Source organism: Magallana gigas, chromosome 6 (genome assembly GCF_963853765.1).
Source record: "Magallana gigas chromosome 6, xbMagGiga1.1, whole genome shotgun sequence".
Taxonomy (NCBI): Eukaryota; Metazoa; Mollusca; class Bivalvia; order Ostreida; family Ostreidae; genus Magallana; species Magallana gigas.
Window position 1 is genome coordinate 41,599,217 of NC_088858.1, and position 18,849 is coordinate 41,618,065.

Sequence of the window (18,849 nt, forward strand, 5' to 3'; positions counted from 1 at the left end):
AAAAAGATTATATTAAGGTAAATATGAAACTATAGAAATAGGATTAAGAAAGTAAAACAATTCAAGTAGTAAATCACCAGCTGAGGAAATTACCAAATGGCATCCTTTTTTAGGATCATCATTTCAATGTGATGCTTAAAGTAAAAAGGAGAAGGGGGCAAAAAGACAAGCTGTAGCTTCTTGTATAAACTACAAACTAGCAGGTTATCACGGGAATTGTTTCTTGAGTGCATGTCAAATGACTTATTTAAACAATAAAATGCTTTTTTTGGTGATTCATGCGGGAAATGAAGGGGGCGACATTGCAGAAAAAATACATAACCCACATTTTTTCTGCAATGATCGCTAGTTTGCTACCTTCATAACCTGCATGAGTCATCAAAGAAAGCATTTTATTGTTTACCGGTGTATATACATCTTTCTTTTAAAAAATGATTAAATTGATTATAAAAATTAAGTAAAATTCGCTAGATGTAGTTATTATAAGTTTATAAAATGTAGAACCCCTCCCCCCTTTGATCTGTGCATGATTTGTTGACATTTGTGACTTCAAAATTTGGTGGATGTTATCTATAATGATCTGAAGGGTAAATTATAATTGATTTACTGTCATACCAAAAAGTCTATCCTAATTTAATGTTACCATAATGAAAATGAGTTATCCCCTAAAAAGAAAGATAACTCTAAAAATCCCTGTCTGACAAATTTTATTTTAGTATTTGACTTGAGACTTAAACTAAACCATTCATTTTTCTCTACAATTTACTTACAGAAAAAAGAACCAAAATACGAGCAAAACAGTTTATTTAAAAACAAAACTTGCATTTCAAATGAAAAAGATAAAAACAAACTCATACACATATTGCAAAATAAATCGGACAGACTCTTATCCCATTAGAAGAAGTTCCCATTTACTCTAATTAACAGATATTGATACTAAAAGTTTCAAAAATATTGATGAATGATCCAGCACATAGTTTATAATGCACACAGTTGTTTATAGTAGTTGTTCACTTTCTCATGTTTCTGTGTATAAAGTAGGCCCCTGCTGCCAGGGCAGCAATAAGGGCTAGAGAACCACCCACAATGGTTGCTAAACCGAGTCCAGAGGAGCTGTCTGAGGGATTGATATTTGAAGAGGAACCAGAACTTTGGTTAGGGCCATTCTCACTTTCTTCATTCTCTCTCCTTTGCTGCTGAAATGGGAAAAAAATAAAGCATGAATAAACACAAAAATATGTGTATGCTGCTACACAATTTTATAATTTTCTTGGGGTGTGTATTATGTATAAGGGTCTAAAAGAAAACATTTTTTATAAGACAGCTTCAGTGAAAACCATTCCTGAAAGTCCTCTTATCAACCTATAACAAAAAATCTATTCCAGTAAATGTATGTCACTCATCCCTTTTAATATGGCGTATCTTGACATTCTCATTCAAGTTCTTTACTTACTAGTATTGCTTCCTCCGCCCCTTGTAGAACTCTAAGTGTGACAGTTTCCCCCGCATTCACAAAATGTTGTACAGCTTCATTATGGGTAACTCTGTCTAAACTAAAACCATTTATCTGAAACAAAAGTAGTCATGTATTTACCGGGGTACCTGTTATTAGAAATCTGAAAATTGACATGTGCATTTAAGTTTACATTTCATATACATAATATGTCTATAATAAGCTTCACATACATGTAAAAGCAACTAAATGTTGAGGTGTTCCTAATATCAAGTGTTAATGAAGCAATGAAGTATTGGCATAATAACATTTTTTTTTTTACCAGGTAATTTAGACTATAATATTAATATGTATCTGGGATTATTAAAACTTCTTAATAAATGTAGGTGCAGTACTCAACACCACCAGTTAAATGTATTATTCATAAAGTGATATCATGGATGCTGAATTTTCTCTGAATTTTAGTTTTGGAATCATATTGGGTAAAATTGAATATTCATTTCTGGTGAGCACTAATTGATATATGTCAATTTTCATCATTAATTATGAAGATACATTGCACCACATGTCATAAAATTCTTATGAAATGTTCAAGCAATCCTTACAAGAAATGTTGAATATCTACAAATATTTACCTCTAAAATTTTATCTCCTTCTCTTAAACGACCATCTAAAAATGCGGCACCATCCTCTCTTATTTTAGTTACAAAGATTCCAGAGTCCCCCTGTACATATGGAATGTCTACACCTCCTCTTATGTTGAAACCTAGGCCTGTAAAACAAGGTTCTCTCTTGTAATAAATATTCAAAGAAGTAGCAAAATGAAAGGCAATAACAAATAATACAATTTTCTTAGAAGTAATACATGTACTAATCATCTGAGTAAGTAAATGATTTATTATATTATAGTGATGAGAGGCAATGACCAACAATGCATCTTTCTATGAAAAAAAATATTCATGTACTGATCATCTGTTAGTAAGTAAATAAGTAAGTAAATATATTAATCATTATAGTGATGTGTTTCATATAATCATAAACAACATGTGTATTATATAATAATGAAAGAAATAAACAACAGATGCATCAGAGCTATATATCACTTCATAAACATGAATATACTGTACAAATAATAAATTTGTGCATTTCTATTTTTTATCAGTACATGTACATGTATAAGATTATTTATTTTGTGTGACAAACTAGTTCCCATAGCATTATAATAATATTTAAGATAAAGACCCATTAAACAATTTTTTAATAAATATAAAGTTATTGCATGTGTATTTAAAATTATTAGCTTCAGTACATGCAGGCATTCAAAACAAAATGTATGCTACTTTCATGTCAATTCTGTAGATCCACGGTTCATCAACCTAAATTAACAGTAAAGCTGCAGAGTTCTGCAGCTAGATTTAAAATAGTTGTTTCATAATTTTGTTAACACTTAATTTGTCAACCACTAGCACATGTTGTTGACACTTTGGAAATGCGGGCCAACATTGCACATATGTTTCATATTACAGACATTGTTAATATAGTCCACAGTCAGTACAGACATTGATATTTATATTGATTTCATGTCAACATCTACTGGTAGATGTTTATCACATGCATAAACACTGTGAACCAATTTAGACAATAATTTTCTTTCATTAACAAATACTGTTAAACAGTATTTGTTAATGAATACAAAACAGTACATTGTTATTTATACAAAGCGTTTTTACATTTGTCATTAAAATTAACATTTGATGATGTCAAAGTGTCAAAATTAATATAATTAAACAAAAGTATATGTTTTTACAGAGGAGTAGTGGAAATTCTTTAATCTGCATAATACACTATATTTTTTTTCTCCATTACCACTTAGAATGATATTATCAGGTCCCTATATCGGGCTTGGGGTAATGCTAAATGTAATAGTAATGCATTGCAATGCATTACATACAGTCGTTTTACCGGTAACGAATATTTGCCAGTATCGAATAATTTTTAGAAAAATTATTGGTGAAAGACGAAGTTAAGGTTTCAAAAAATCCTAGCTAGGTAATTATAATACAGAAATAAATATTCTATCAGTGTGTGAAGTTGTTTGACATTTGCACGATTGTTCACCGTATTGTTTACAGATTAAAAAGGTGACCCAGATATGAGCTGCCGGAAGTGCAAGGCAGAAAAAATGAAAGTGTGAAAACAATTAAGCCTGACTATGAAAATAAGTTTGTTATTGACCCCTATTTTGTGGATAATTAGTAATTATAATCCAGTTAATAAGATTAGGCATCATATCAAATAATAATGGAGTTTTGAATGAAATTACGACTTCCAATAGAACCATGTGTAGTTTTCCTAGTTTCGGGTCATTGCGATAGAAGCATTATTTGGCTGGATATATTGATAGATGTACAAGAAAAACAAAGGCAAATGACAATTACTTATCATCAATTACAAATATAGAGTGTTTTCATGAAAATTCAATTTTCAATTTCATTAAGTAACACAAATGAAAACTGTTAGTCCAGTTTCAATTTGACGGGAAAACGGTATGACAAAAATAACGATCATATTATTTGTTTAAATGACATATTCACACAATTATTTTTCCTTCTTCATTTATAAGTCTATTAACATGTACCTCTAGTATATTTTTTAAATTAATTCGCCTCAAAATATTCTGTCAGAAGTAATAGAGGGCGCTTGATTTGATACTGGAAAACGAATTCGAAACTAGATTTTTGGAGGTTTGATTCTACAGTTTAGAAGGACAAAGAAACGTGATTTAAACAAAAAATAAAAACATTTGGAATTCTCATAATAATAGTCGCATGCACGATGAAACCGCATACTGATTCGTTAGCGGTAAAACGACTGTACATGTATTTTCAAAGTAATGCTAGTAATGTGTAATGCCACAATTTTAGCATTACAAGTAATGGTGATGTAAAATCTAGTGTAATGCTGGCATTCTTTTCTCTCTTTATATAGGGCCTATATATAGAGAGAAAAGAATGAGTTTCAATCACATCACTATGAGTATGTATCGCTTAAATGATTGGATCACAGAGATGGTTACATTATTGCAGCTAAGCAATATATGGATCAGGTAAATAAATTCATAGCCACTGTTATATCTTTATTCAATCAAATATACCATTTAAGTAAAAAAAATGAATTGCGCAAGTTTTAAATTTTCTGCATGATGCATCTCGAAATTGAATTTAACGGTCGAGGAAATTCGAAAAAAAGTGATCACAAACCAAAATAATGGTATCTATAGATAAGATGCAGTCGGCAAGAAAAAATAAGCACAAACCATGATTTCCCCTTTCCAAAACTATTTCCAATTCTTCAAGTTCAAGGCTTGCCTCTGCCATAGGGTAAAACTTGTAGTTTCGATTTTACACCTCAAAGGGAGTGAGAGGTCGGTTACAAGCTCTTTCGTGTGCGGAGGTGAAAATTAAAAAGCGTCCGTTAAACGTTGACAATCCGCCAGAAAGTTCTCTGACGCTTGGTGAAAAAAGAAATCATGGAAGATATAAAGTTAATCAACGATCTACGTGAATTAAACAAAGTATGTATTTTTGATGTAACACTGATAAGAATAGATTTTTCAAATTGTCAAAAATACAGAGGGACCCTTTAAAATTAATGAACTTACATTGTACGTTTTTTGTACATATTTTTGGCCAGGAAACATTGAAAAAAAAGGTTATCCTTAAATAAGAATATTCATACTTTCACACAAGCAATCTTACAAAATAGAATAAATAGGTAGATTTAATATGTTTTCCGGTGCTACCGTTGTGGCGAGCACAACAAGAATTACATACATGCATAGCATCATTGTCAACTTAGTCAGGTTGGGCACAACCCCCCATTTGGTGGTTTGAGTCCCATTTGGTGGTTAAATGCCCAAATGATATACCTGTTTTACCTACCAAATGGGACTCAGTTTTTGTTTATTGCAGGTGTTTAGAAAACGGTCCCGGAAGTCGCATATAAACAAAGTGTTTCTGTCTGCAAAAAGATCGATTTTATTTAAAACACGACATGGCCTTGTTCCTCGAACTCTTTACTTTTAATTCCTATCATCCGGCAAATGAAAAACAATTGGAGCCAATGAAAACAGTGATCTTTACCGATGTACGTTGAAAGCTCAATTTAGGTATTTTAGTTTTTAAGTACTTTTTAGTGAAAATTATTTCATTGCACGATCATGCCCCCATATTAAAATTAGGTGATGGTGTGCACCTAGAAATCATTCTTTTGATTGGCTGCAATTGCTTTTTCATTTGCCCGGATGATAGTGTCATCGATCTTTTTGGAAACAAAAGTACTTTGTTTATATGCGACTTCCAGGATGCATAACATTTCGATCTTTTTCTAAACACCCGTGCGGAAAAATCGACACATAGAATTTTTTAAACGAGTGTATTATGAAGAAAACATGTCAGAGTACTAGCCGCGGTGGTAAAAACGATGCGCTTTTTCTTCAGAAAAACGTCATCCACGATGAACGAAAAATGAGTCCCAATTGGTAGGTAAAACAGGTATACCATTTGGGCATTTAACCACCAAATGGGACTCAAACCACCAAACGGGGGGTTGTGACCAACCTGTTAGTGTTAATTTGAGAGAGAGAGAGAGAGAGAGAGAGAGAGAGAGAGAGAGAGAGAGAGAGAGAGAGAGAGAGGAGAGAGAGAGGACAGCCAGCCAGATCAGACAGAGAGATAGACAGGAGAGAGAACAGAGAGAGATAGAGAATTATGATGTAACACTGATAAGATTAGATTTAGATCTGCTATAGTCTGTCCAAAGTTATTGCTTCCATCACTTTCTGATGATTTTTAATAAAAATACACATACCTGTAAAAGAAATACAGTTCAAATTGATGAAAAGAAATATATAAAAAATATCTTCATTGAACAATTATCATTTTTCACTCATAAAAGTTCACAGGAACGAAAACAAATTTATTACGGAGATTTATAATTGGAAATGTTTACATCTTATCTCTATTCGGAAGTACTCAGGATACCTCGCGCATTTTTTCAATGTTATCATCCGGGCTTATTAATGGCTGATGCAAAATCCCCAAGGTCTTTCTATTTTTGGATTTGTATTGAAACCTGAAGTGGTAGGGGGGGGGGGGGGGGTTCAAAACAGATAATCTGGACATTTTTCATATTAGTGGATGAACGTAGTTTGAGCACAAAGGTATTTATGATTATTGTAATATCAAGCAAAAAGTGGTGGAAGCAAAAATTCTGGACAGAGTATAGAAAGTTCTCTGACATTTGGTGAAAAGAGAGTCATGGAAGATATAAAGTTAATCAACGTTCTACTTGAATTAGTGAGCTGTGCTCGCTAATATTCAATTTGTAATTAAATTTAGATACTATCGAATCATGTTAATAACATAAAACAGGTCCAGCATAATCTTTTGAAACTGAACTTTTTTTATTGTACAACGATTGATAAGCAAGTTCTACAACTTATAGTAATATCTCTCGTTGGCACGGATGTTAGCGCGAGGGAACCCACATGTCCAAGCAGGCGACCTCCATACCCTATCACATACAGCCACTGTCAATCATGGGGATCGAACTTGGGTCGCAGCAATGACAAGCGAGTGAATTGTCCACTAAGCTACTTGGACACCTCAATTGGACACAAACGATTGTGCTGGACCTGATATAAATTGTAATCACTCTTTTAATTTATATTATAGAATGATTTTTACATCACATGTAATGGGAAAATTGTCCAGAGACATGAAGAGATTAAGGAAGGAAATCTTTATCGGATTGTTCCCAGATTACTTGGTGGCAAGGGAGGTAAGATTTTAAATCATTTTTCTTATTCAGTAAACATGTACTATATTTATTTGCATGCAAAAATTATTCGAGAGGTTCATGAGAACCTCGTTTATGCAAATATTTCTCGCTGCAAACCGGTATTTAAATATTTCTGATATATTATTTTCCAGATAATCTATACATTTTTGTTGCAAAAATGAGTCATGCAAACCAGTATATATCTGGTCAATCACAATCTAAAGTTTTTGCAAATAAAAGTTGTTTTTTTACCAATCCATATGATAAACACCACAACAACCCCTTGAACTAAGTCTACAGACATTTTTAAATCCTTCCAAGGGGTTGAAAGGTGATAGGAAGTTGATTTTCAAAAAGCGAGATCATTAATATTTATATATTGTGGGGTATGGATCATTACCAGAATTTACCATCAAATCACTTCCATTGCCAGCTTCAAATGCTCAGTTGGTTATCAGTATGTTCCTGACTTGAGTCTTGTCCAGTAGTTTTCTAAGAACATAGAGGATTGATATAAGATGTTGGTTTTTGTTAATTTATATAGGGTTTGGTTCAATGCTAAGGGCCATTGGAGCACAGATTGACAAAACAAACAACAGAGAAGCCTGTCGAGATCTCAGTGGACGGCGGATGAGAGATGTTAACAATGAAAAGCAGTGAGTATTTGATTTTATAAACAACAGCATATCTTCATAAAGTTTTCTGTGCAAATACACAAATACATGAAATTTAATTTCACCCAGGAATAGAGTAACTTTAATTTCATGTTTTGAATTAAAAATTTTTAAGGCTTAAAGAGTGGGTTGCAAAAAAGGCAGAGAAAGAAAAAGAGCGAGAAGAAAAGAGAAAAGAAAGAATGGAGAGAAGACGAGCTGTACCAAACCACAAATTTGATGACCCTCTTTATGATAAGCAAAGAGCAGTTGTGGCAGAAAATCAAGAAGATGCTCTCCAGATTGGTAAATTGTCACTTTAAAATCTTTGAGAGATTCGTATGTCTCCACTGTGACTTATCATTTAAACAATAAAGTACTCTTTTTAGTGGTTCATGCAAGTATGAAAATAGTAAACATTGCAGAAATAAATAAATTATTTATAACCTTTAATATACATGTAATACATGTATTACATTTAGAGTTGACTATGGTATATGGAAACATAATTATTTTTAAAGAAAAAAATTATCTTAGAGCTGCAATAATGTCATCTTCGCTAGCCAATGGTTTTCAGTCCACTCTGCTCTCCATAAATTTATGGGGTGCGGAGTGGACCGAAAACCCTTGGCTAGTGAAGATGCAATAATGAACAAATATTTTTTTGGTGGGGGGGGGGGTCAGGTTAAAAAAAACTTGGAGATGGCTACGTTATTCACGTTATTATAGCCACATCATGTATTTATTTGATTATATAGCTCTAACACAGACAGGATCAATGGGTGTCAGAAAAAATACAGTTTTGAAACAAAAATATTTGAGAATTCTTCTCCACTTGCAAGAATTACATTGCTTGTGTTTAAAGAAATTTATTATGAACTCTGCTGATGCAGTAAAATAAAGCCCTTTGTCCAGTAATTCAGACAATATTAAATATGACTTTATAACCGTAATCACCTCTAATACATGTACTGTAAATGTGTTATTACCCGAAAATACATAGATTGAAAGATTAGATAGAATTCAAATGTCTTTTGATATTTTTTAGGACTACAACGAGCGCAAAGTAAACAAAAAGCATCTTGCACTATAACATCGGAGGAAGAGGCAGGACCTTCAGGGAGTGGACTGAAACGAAAGTCGGAGAGCAAGGGTGGACCCTGTAAAAAAGCAACCAAACACAATGAATGGTACATATTTTGTGTTTGTCTACCGGAAAAATCAATATTTTATCTATCCATTTCAGAGGTTGTAACATTGTTTAAAAATAGTGTCACAAGATCACATACAGAAAATGTGCAACTTGTCATCTGATTGGTAAAATAAAAGTTCATTCTGACGTCACATAACATAACCCTGACTGGGTGACTGCCTGATCTCTTTGCACAGAGAGATCTGTATCTTAATCAGAATATCATTATAGATACATTAACCAGTACATAATTAAGAATTGAAGCTCTGTTAGTTGACCATAAAAAAAAACAACTTGATGTACTCTGACCTTTAAATTTTTTAGGCTTGGAATTGACATTGAAAATTTAAGTGACTTAGACAGTGAAGAAGAAAGTGACTCATCAAATAGCGAAAAGTCTTCAGAGGACCAAAGTGTCAGTTCTAGTAGCTGCCAAGAACAGACTGAAGCCACCAGCATTGATCCTTCCCAAAACACAGCCTCAAAATCACAAGTGACCCCAGATAGTGAGATGAACGTGGAGGAAACTCGGCAAACATCCTCTGATTCTTGCAAGGAGTCTAAGCAAGAGAGTACAGTTGGTCAGACAGACAGTGGAGGTCAGAGTTCATCCTCCAGCAGCAGCACTGTAGAACCAGACAAAGGGTCAACAGAGACACAGGTGAGTCGGTGTAATTGATGCATTGACAAGTCCTCTGATTTGTCACTCTGAAAGTATTTTGCTTTATTTCATTACCTCCCTGCAAATTTCATGTAATCAATTGTGTTAAAATGTTACTGTATCGATACATGTATATTCACCAGTATTTCTGATATGTAGACACACTTGTAATTGTATTCTTGCTGTTTCTTCTACACTCGTAGGCAGTTGGTTGTAAATGTCACACCTCATTGAAAATGCATGAAATGAAATATGCAGAATAATATCGCTTAATTACTTCAGCTGTGGTGTTTATTGGAGTCCACACACTTTGTAAACTAGAATTTTGATATGCGTAAAATCTATACCCGATATGCACTCAAATTTAAATAAAAATGCAATATTTTATTGAAAAATTGTAAAAGATAAGGCCACATAAAATTAATTCTCTGGTTCTCAGGCCAAATTTTCCAAAATTAGATGAGGGAGGGAGGATTTTTTTTTTCTTTTTTATTGTTAAAAAAACAGATGAGGGAGGCTTTTTTTTATTTGGGAAAGAAATTAACTACCTAAAGTTAAAAAAAAAACCAAGATTTTCTTTATTCAAGCAGCTGTTTTATTATTTAATAAGGATAGCTATTAAATATTTTAACAGATAAAAACACCCCCAATGTATGTTTGAAAATACAGTCCAACTTTCAAAGTACAACAATGATATTTAATATTTAGATCAAATGAAAAAACCTCTATTTTTTTTTTATAAGTGAACTGTTTGTTTTCATTTTGTCTGCTTCTTTGCTGTGGAGCTTTGAACATCCTTCTGTTTTTACAAAGCTGTCGTTGTGAAACAACACAATCATGACATATTGGGTACTGTCCTTCTTCTGTATCTGTGTCTTGTGTCCAACAGTGATAGCATATTGGGGGAAATACACCAGAGCTGTACATGTAGTAGGGGATCTGAATTGGAGATGCACAGGCTAAATTTGATGTCATATATTATACTTTCTACAATGGGGCGCATATTGAGGGTGCTTTCTCAGGATTATAAGGTTCTAATTCCTGAAGTTCAGATCAACATGAAAACTGATAAAGTCCAATGATTTTTGTAAGCAAGGTACTTTCTTGGGCACCAAGTTTAGTAGCACTATATAACTTATAAGACTCTGGGTTTCTGGCAATCTATGCAGGTTCCCATTTGTTTCACTGTTTTGGCAGTCTGAGCAGATAGACTAAATTGAATTCCATGTCTGCTTGCAGTTGATTGTGCTCATTTTGATGATAAAGAAGGACAGTGTTCCTCTGTAGTATCGGTTCAAAAACCTCACTGAACTCCTTGTAGTATCCTTCTTATCCTTTAATAAATGACAGTCATTTAAAAATAAAGAAAAATATCAATCCACTTTACAGAACGTAAAATGACATATATGATGTTTACTCTAAAATACCTGGCACTGGATCAGGAAAGTTGTGTAACTGGCTAGAGATATCATTATGCATTGCAATCTCGGGGCCAATAATATCCGACAGTTACTGGGACCACATTTCTTCACAGTTAACTTGAATTAAGAAGCAAGTTAAGAAGTTATCGTTAAACCCCGCAAGTTTATAATGGTTAAAATCGCGGCGTCCAAACTGTTCTTGTGTTTGCCAACTGACAAAGAAACGAAGGCACCAAGTAATTTTTCTGGGGAGGTCCAACTTTTCCAATCGAATTTTATCGATTTCACGCCCTCGTACAGGTTTAACAGACAACATCCATCGGAAAAACTCTCAATTATATTCCACGGTAGAATTAACAGGGTTTCATGGCAGATACAAATCGAAACAGCAGACATTTTGATTCGTTTTAAGTCCAAAATTTCCATCGACCTCATTTTTACTAGTATCGTCTATATCATCGGGAGGTTTGGATCATAAAGTTTTTACTTAAAAAAATAAGCGACTTAATGATTAAGACTACACCGGAAGCTGCGTATTAGAAACGAAAGTAAAACTATATGCAAACCGAAAGCGGAAACTTTTTTTTTTCCGGATAGGTCTCCGCATTATCAACTTTTTATTTTATTGAAAATGCAATAAAATTTGCAATGCGGCACCCTCAAAATGGATGGGCGCGGGCCTGAGAACCGTAATTTCAATTTTATTTAGCCTAAATGAAATGGATTTATTTCTATGATTGTTAAAAAAGACATTGATGTACATGTATTCAAATTTTTTGACAAGTTACTGTAATTCATATAGAACAAATTATCAAGATATTTTACTGTATAATATGTATACTTTGTTACTCTTTTTTTTCAGGAGGACAAGCCATTTGACTTCGATGACTACAGCAGTGCAACAGATATGGAGGTTTTGGGACTTGAGAAATTGAAGTCTCTCCTGATTGAAAGGGGGATGAAGTGTGGAGGAACCCTACAACAACGGGCAGAGAGGCTGTTCTCTGTCAAAGGACTGGACCCAAAGGACATTGATCCATCATTGCTTGCCAAACCCTTTAAGGGGAAAGGAAAGAAATAAAAGAGAGAAAATAAAAATTTTACAGGCTTAATGATATGATGGAAGATGGAAATAGAAAATAGCAAGTAGAGCATGGGCTTCTGCTGCTACAAATGACTTGGTATTTAAAAATGGGTAAACATGCAGCAATACATTACAATTCCTATGCTTGTATTCTTCATGTTCTTTGAAACATTTTCATATGCTAAATGTGTTATAAATATGTACATCATGTCAAAAGGCTTACACATATGCCAGTACATTTACTATAATTGTAAATCATCTTGTGAAACTCAAAAAAAAACTTCACAAAATGCTATAACACAAACACATAATATCAATTGCTTCTGCGCCTATTTTCATATTTTGATTTTTTCGATTTTGAGAAAAAAGTTCCTCTATTTCATATCTTGCATTTAAAGAAAATGCATGACTTCTGCATTGAAGTTTTGGCCTAAAAAGGTAGAGATTGTGTTATCTTATAATGTATTTGTTCTAAAATGCACATACATGAATATGTACATTTTGTAAGATTGCTTCAAAATTTCATAGCCCATCTTTTGTGGAGGAAATCAAAACTATTTGGTGGAGTTGTGGTTTTAAAGTATACTGCCATGTTTTAACTGTGAAATGTTGTTTGATGATGTCATTATAATAAATTTCTAATATGTACATGGATAATGAATCATTGATTTGAATCCTCTGGAAATAAAATAAATTTTATATGTAAATCAGGGTTTTGTAATTTTATAAGACATACATGTATATGGTGTTAACAAAAGAATGATGGATTGATAACAAGTTGTTTTACATACATGTGAAAATATTTCAGTTGTAGTGAAAACTAGTACAGGATCTTTATTTACACCTAAACTGCTTTGTTATAAATCAATTTACTTGGTCTTATACCTTTAGATATTCCATATTCTTATCATCATAATGCTAAATTGAATTTTGATTAATATCTCTTTAAGTGGTATATTGGACACCCTTTATAGATATTAATTAATTTAGGTGAAAGTTGCATGTACATGTATTATTGATGTTAAAATTTTCAAAATGTACAATTTTTGACCATACAATACATTTTAAAAGTATTAAGAAAGGAAATATTGTAAAAGCTCCAGTGGTCTTAAACTTATGTCATCCAGATAAGTAGCCAACATTTTATTCTTTTATGCTCTACTTATACATGTACTGTTAAACTTGTTTAGTACAAATACAGATGTAGCAAAATCTCAGATGTAGTGAAAATTTAAGGGAGTCACCTCTATAGGACATACCTAAAATATTTTTAAAAAGTAGTGTGTTGATTTTCGTTAGATATTAATAATTTAAATGAAAGTTTACTAAGGTAAACATTACTGAAATGGTCTGCACACCTTCAGGTTACCACAAAGGCCCACAGGCCTCTAACATGAAACCGAAAGTAGCTACCTAAAATTAACCTTGACTTGTTTTGCATATTGAAAGTAAACAAAAATGGCAACCTCCGTAAGATCACTTGGCTTAGGAATAAATCGTGTCCTTCTTCGGTCGTTGTGTAACCCTGTCGTAAACAGCTGTCGCACATTCAGGGTGAGTGTGATTTCCACAAGATGCAATATAATTTTGGTATAAACTAAAGACGTTTGATCTCCATATGGTACATCTTATGTGTTATCTAAGGTATGATTACCCTAAGGTATTAACTTGAACTGTATTTAGACGAGATTTAATAGTGCTGTAGACATATATTTCATTTTATTCTCTCAAATAATAACACAAAAGTTCACTTAAAATGTACAAAGAGAAAAAGTCGTAAAAATATAAAAGGGCATGGAATAAAAATTGTGTATGAACGTGCAATACTGTACCTGGTATGAAGTCGTGAGCTCACTTAGAGATGTTATAGATGTGCATTTAAAGATCTCAAAGACAGTTTCTGAAAGTCTCATGTTGATATCATATCACATATTGGACATAACCAACCAAGTCAAAGGCATGTTGGACAATGAACAACAATCATCCCCCTTTACCAATTTTATTTCTTTTCTTTTTTTTCTTTTTTTTTTGGGGGGGGGGGGGTTGTATTCCCAATGTACATTACATGTTCTAAACTTAACCATATTAAATATAATCTGCAGTTGAATAACCTATGCCAGATCAGTAGAATGGAAGATCATGTAATGGCGCATATGTAATTAATTTTCAGATTGGAGAAAAAATCCCACCAGTAGAATTGTACCCAGAGGACACCCCAACTAAACCACTGAACGCACAGGAGCTGTTCAAAGGAAAGAAGGGTGTTCTGTTTGCAGTGGTGGGTGCCTTCACTCCCGGGTGTTCACAGGTAGGTGACTACAAATATATATATGATATAAGCTCTTGAGTCTTCTCTTACTCATATTGCTAATTCCCTCTGATGCATAACAAATTGCAATTGGTTTAGTGGAGTCAGGTGAATATGTAGCACGTGTTAGTTACCAATATACTTTACAACTATTGAATCTGATTGAAATCAAGAAACAGGTTCAGATATCTGATTAAAAGATATATTCAAGTGAAGAGTGTAAATTCTCAGTCTTCAATGCTGTTTACCCACTTCCTTAAGGCTGAACACTACTCGTATAAGACATAGTCTGCCATATTTCTCTTTCATCACCGCTATCCCTACAACCCCTAATTAAGTCACAGACCTCTAAACAGTTCAAAGTATTTTACAGAAGTCTATCGTCGCAATGAAATTATGAATTTTTTACGCACTTTTCCAAGCCAGGAGAAAACTAACATCAACTATATATAAGTTAATGCATTATTATAATAATTTACAAACAGAAAATGCACATAAAACAAAAACATGAAATAATGCACACAATCTAAGACTACGAAAGGAATACTACACTTCAGTCACGAGTTTCAGTTGTGCAATTGGGTGAAACAAAATCGAAGGGTTTATATACCTGTAATACAGTACTTATTAAGAAAGGTGTTCAGCTTTAAGTTCTAGAGAAATTTTTCTTTGAACCATTGAATTTTGACATTATTTTCAGATATTGTTATCTGTGTATATTGTACATCTACAAAGTAAACTACATTTTATTATTTTTCAGGCCCACATTCCTGAATATCTAAATAACTATGAAAAATTTAAGGTATGTATTAAAATCTATAAAGTATCTTTAAGTAATAAGTTAAAAATTATTATATAATGATATAACAGGAAGTCCCTCTGAGTCTCTAGTTAGGTGCTCTACCGACAGCGATAGAGCCGGTCTAACAGTCGCTGTCACACTGGTACATGTATTACACGTGACTCAGCCAAAACTGTCCGATTGCTGGTGCCAGATAGCTTAGTTGGCAGAGAACCTGACTAAATTTCAGGGGGTCCAGGTTAAACCTAGGTCTGTTCCATCATGTTAATTTCTATCCTGTTACACTATTTGATAAATCAATCCATTTTGTTTTCAGATTTATCAAAAAGATATGAAATGCTATCATTTATGATTTACAAATCAATATATGGCAAGCACGTGTTTCTACCAGTAAGTGTTTTTTACAGGAAGAAGGCTATGACATGATATGCTGTTTGGCTGTCAATGATCCATTTGTTATGTCTGCTTGGGCTGATAAACTCAAGACAAAAGGGAAGGTAGGTTGACTTTTGTTGTTTACACCATATTACCCGGGTATTTGTCAAGAATATTTTCTGCATGTAGATTATAATAATACATAACATTTGAAAGTCTCATACATGTAAAATGATTTTGAAGGAAAGAGACAGAACGTTTGTTACCTGTGCTGTATACATTTACAATTGCTTCCGATATTAATTTTACGATTATACTTGTTTAAATACCTATGCACTTTCTGTTCGAATACTGTTTAATAAATTTGATTATTTAAAATTTAATTACCCCTTCCCCCTCCATAAAAGTTTTTTTTTTAAAGTTTATGATTTGAAACGCAAACATAAGTACATATATTATACAATGTTTAATATTGTTAAAACATGGCATTATAAAGAGTATTTGTCCTGCTGGCATATTTATTTTTAAATTCGGTAATGAAATATACCAGCAGAGCAGTAAAGATTCATAACATCATATTCATTGTAAAACATTTTACATCGCTTATGCGTAAAAATGAAGGGAGATACCACCACCTTTTATATGTTTGTGTTTTAGCACAACAAGTGTGATTGATTCAGTAAAAAAGTTTTATCTAGTTGTTGTTCTATACAGATAAAGATGCTGGCAGATCCTCAAGGAAAGTTCACCAAAGCAATGAAAATGGATCTGGACTGCACAAAGCTACTGGGAAATGTTAGATCGAAAAGGTGGGGCAGTGTACTCATTCAGTGATAATTACGGAATCATTGAGTGTTATGATGTGATCAAATACGGTCAGGGGTGATCAAATCCAATGAAGCCCAAAGGGCATTATGATAGATTTGCTCACCCTCAACCTTATTTGGTCATCTGATAATATCAAATAATGATTCCTTATTACTTGTATTTATATTATTTTCATCAATTGCAAGGCTAATTAAATATTAGAATATTCATTAATGAAATGTATTGTGTTATTTGTTACAAAATTGATTTGCAGTTTAATCACAGATAAAGACACTGGAGCATGTAAATATTTAACTAAAGAGCATGCTTGTACATTAAACTGGATTTAAAATCATTTTCTATGAATCATGATAATAGATCTTATAGGGTGTTACATAATTACTGGAAGTTCCTCCAAATTTATATGTTTGGCTTTGAAATGTTAGTTTTGTTAAGACAGCTCAGATTGTTCTGTTTTTGATAGATACGCTCTGGTGATTGAGGACAGTGTCATCAAGAGTGTCAACACGGAGCCCGACCACACGGGCCTGGCCTGCTTACTGTGCATCAGGAACTTTAGGTCTGCCCAATCAGCAGGCGCCACGTGATCTGTGCTGGGTGGTGCTGAGTGGTTCTGGTGTAAATGTGGGAGATTGAAAGAAGTGTGCGATTGTATGGTATTAAAGAGGATATTGATCTTGGGGAGAGCCTCGTACAACCTTGTGGAATTTACACAGCAGACACCTGTGACTTTCTGTTGGTTTTATTTATATTGTTGTATATTATTTCTACCAGTACAGGTCTCATTGTAAGGTGTTTTGTATATTTGGTAAAATAATCTAATTTGAATTATTTTTGTTGGTTTTATTTTTAAATGGATATGGTTTATACAATGAATGACTGTCTTCAAAATTATGAAAACAGTTTTACTCATTCTCATGATATGCCTGCAGGTACAAGTGCAATGTGTATTATGTAATTTACCAGAGTCATTAATAAACTGGTGCTGTCAATTCAAAAAAAATTCTTCTGTATATTGAATATATTTTTAGAAATGTTCTTGAAAAATTGGAATGCTAAAAAAAGTGAGCTATTTAAAGTTTACAATTACTAGTAATACCATTTTCCTGACAACATTTCAACCATGTTAGGGTCAAAGAAATTTTAAAACACTTAGTTTTTAATCATGATTAAGTGCTAGGATTTACATTGACTCCAGCATGATTGAGGGTAATTCAAGGACAACATACAATTTCTCCCCTACATTTTGTGTTAAGGTTTTAGAAGTATATATATGGAAAGCCAATCATAATTAAAATTTAAATCAATGTTTTGTACATCTTAAGGTTGCATAAACCTCCACACTAATTCTGTATATGTTTGTCGACTTATTATTTAATATACATGTAAAAAGGCTTCAATTTTGTTCATATGGAATAGAGAGAAGTCCTTTGACGTAATTATTTGATAAATGTTGTTTTTTTTGCATATGCATGCAAGATATTTTTTGAATTTGTAAATGAAAAATGTCACTAAAATTAAAAAAATTAAAAGTCAACAAATCAAGTCTGTCTGTTAGTCCAATCTTTCCGGCAATATCTCTGCTCTGGACAATCACTTGAAGTAAATATATCTACATCACACGAAAATCACTCATGACTTTATTTCCCTCTCATGTGTTTATGATAGACGAAAAGGTAAAATTCTATCCAAAGATGTCTATAGATAAGCAACTAATGAAACTAGACAACATTGAGATCAGGTGATGATTTCAAAGGGCCCCACCTGAATAATGGACAATAGGATAAAACGAATTTCAGAGAATTTTGTGTTGACATTGACCTTAAAATTTTCCAGCTGGCATAGAACTTCTAATTCATATCTCATTACCCTTTACATACAGGCATTTTTGTTCAATCTGACCAAGATTAATTAAGCTAGTGGGAAATAATCTACGGCCTACAACTGATTGTAAAGAGATCTGCTATGACTTAATTTTTTCACATATTGACTTGTTTGTAGGTCACTGCTTGCCATTAACCAAAAAGCTCTGTTTAGGTAATTAAAGTATTAGCCAAATAGGGCTAAGTGGAGAGTATATAAATGCTCTTCAAAAAAGGATGTTTGTATGATCTGATATGACCTTGGCACTTGACCTACAAACATATCACGGTTCCAATTTCTATGATATTGAATCATATCATATGATATTTTATCATATGATATTGTATTACATGATAAGATAATATAAT

At 33.0% G+C, this 18,849-nt stretch overlaps 3 protein-coding genes across 4 annotated transcripts; 2 read left to right on the forward strand and 1 right to left on the reverse strand.

Annotated features, from left to right (window-relative positions):
* Positions 1–787: 787 nt before the first annotated feature.
* Positions 788–4,936, reverse strand: LOC105345926 (synaptojanin-2-binding protein). 2 transcript variants are annotated; one of them, XM_011454306.4, is made up of 4 exons: positions 4,770–4,936; positions 2,089–2,225; positions 1,454–1,567; positions 788–1,193 (listed from the first exon to the last, which is right to left on the reverse strand). In XM_011454306.4, the coding sequence occupies exons 1-4, from the start codon at positions 4,828–4,830 to the stop codon at positions 1,011–1,013; spliced, it is 495 nt and encodes a 164-aa protein (XP_011452608.3). In that variant the 5' UTR covers positions 4,831–4,936; the 3' UTR covers positions 788–1,010. The 2 variants fall into 2 exon arrangements, with proteins under 2 accessions (XP_011452608.3, XP_011452599.3); XM_011454297.4 differs by having other exon boundaries at positions 788–1,196.
* LOC105345919 (splicing regulator SDE2) lies at positions 4,888–12,441 on the forward strand. Its single transcript, XM_011454284.4, has 7 exons — positions 4,888–5,027; positions 7,189–7,294; positions 7,839–7,950; positions 8,084–8,253; positions 8,996–9,137; positions 9,464–9,800; positions 12,084–12,441. Exons 1-7 carry the CDS (start codon positions 4,983–4,985, stop codon positions 12,300–12,302), a joined length of 1,131 nt encoding a protein of 376 aa, XP_011452586.3. The 5' UTR covers positions 4,888–4,982; the 3' UTR covers positions 12,303–12,441.
* A 1,258-nt stretch (positions 12,442–13,699) lies between these two features.
* LOC105345936 (peroxiredoxin-5, mitochondrial) lies at positions 13,700–17,825 on the forward strand. Its single transcript, XM_011454319.4, has 6 exons — positions 13,700–13,859; positions 14,476–14,613; positions 15,374–15,415; positions 15,823–15,912; positions 16,505–16,599; positions 17,082–17,825. Exons 1-6 carry the CDS (start codon positions 13,764–13,766, stop codon positions 17,203–17,205), a joined length of 585 nt encoding a protein of 194 aa, XP_011452621.3. The 5' UTR covers positions 13,700–13,763; the 3' UTR covers positions 17,206–17,825.
* Positions 17,826–18,849: the final 1,024 nt, after the last annotated feature.

What these genes read in the sequence shown, in the direction of transcription:
- LOC105345926 (XM_011454297.4), bottom strand. Translation starts at nt 4,830, where the DNA reads ATGGCAGAGGCAAGCCTTGAACTTGAAGAATTGGAAATAGTTTTGGAA. An exon ending in TTTGGAAAGGGGAAATCATG is followed by an intron (nt 2,226 to 4,769) that starts GTTTGTGCTTAT and finishes CTTGTTTTACAG; the next exon opens with GCCTAGGTTTCAACATAAGA. An exon ending in GGGCGGAGGAAGCAATACTA is followed by an intron (nt 1,197 to 1,453) that starts GTAAGTAAAGAA and finishes TTCCCATTTCAG; the next exon opens with CAGCAAAGGAGAGAGAATGA.
- LOC105345919 (XM_011454284.4), top strand. Translation starts at nt 4,983, where the DNA reads ATGGAAGATATAAAGTTAATCAACGATCTACGTGAATTAAACAAA. An exon ending in ATCTACGTGAATTAAACAAA is followed by an intron (nt 5,028 to 7,188) that starts GTATGTATTTTT and finishes TTTATATTATAG; the next exon opens with AATGATTTTTACATCACATG. An exon ending in AGAAGATGCTCTCCAGATTG is followed by an intron (nt 8,254 to 8,995) that starts GTAAATTGTCAC and finishes GATATTTTTTAG; the next exon opens with GACTACAACGAGCGCAAAGT.
- LOC105345936 (XM_011454319.4), top strand. Translation starts at nt 13,764, where the DNA reads ATGGCAACCTCCGTAAGATCACTTGGCTTAGGAATAAATCGTGTCCTT. An exon ending in TCACTCCCGGGTGTTCACAG is followed by an intron (nt 14,614 to 15,373) that starts GTAGGTGACTAC and finishes ATTATTTTTCAG; the next exon opens with GCCCACATTCCTGAATATCT. An exon ending in AACTCAAGACAAAAGGGAAG is followed by an intron (nt 15,913 to 16,504) that starts GTAGGTTGACTT and finishes TGTTCTATACAG; the next exon opens with ATAAAGATGCTGGCAGATCC.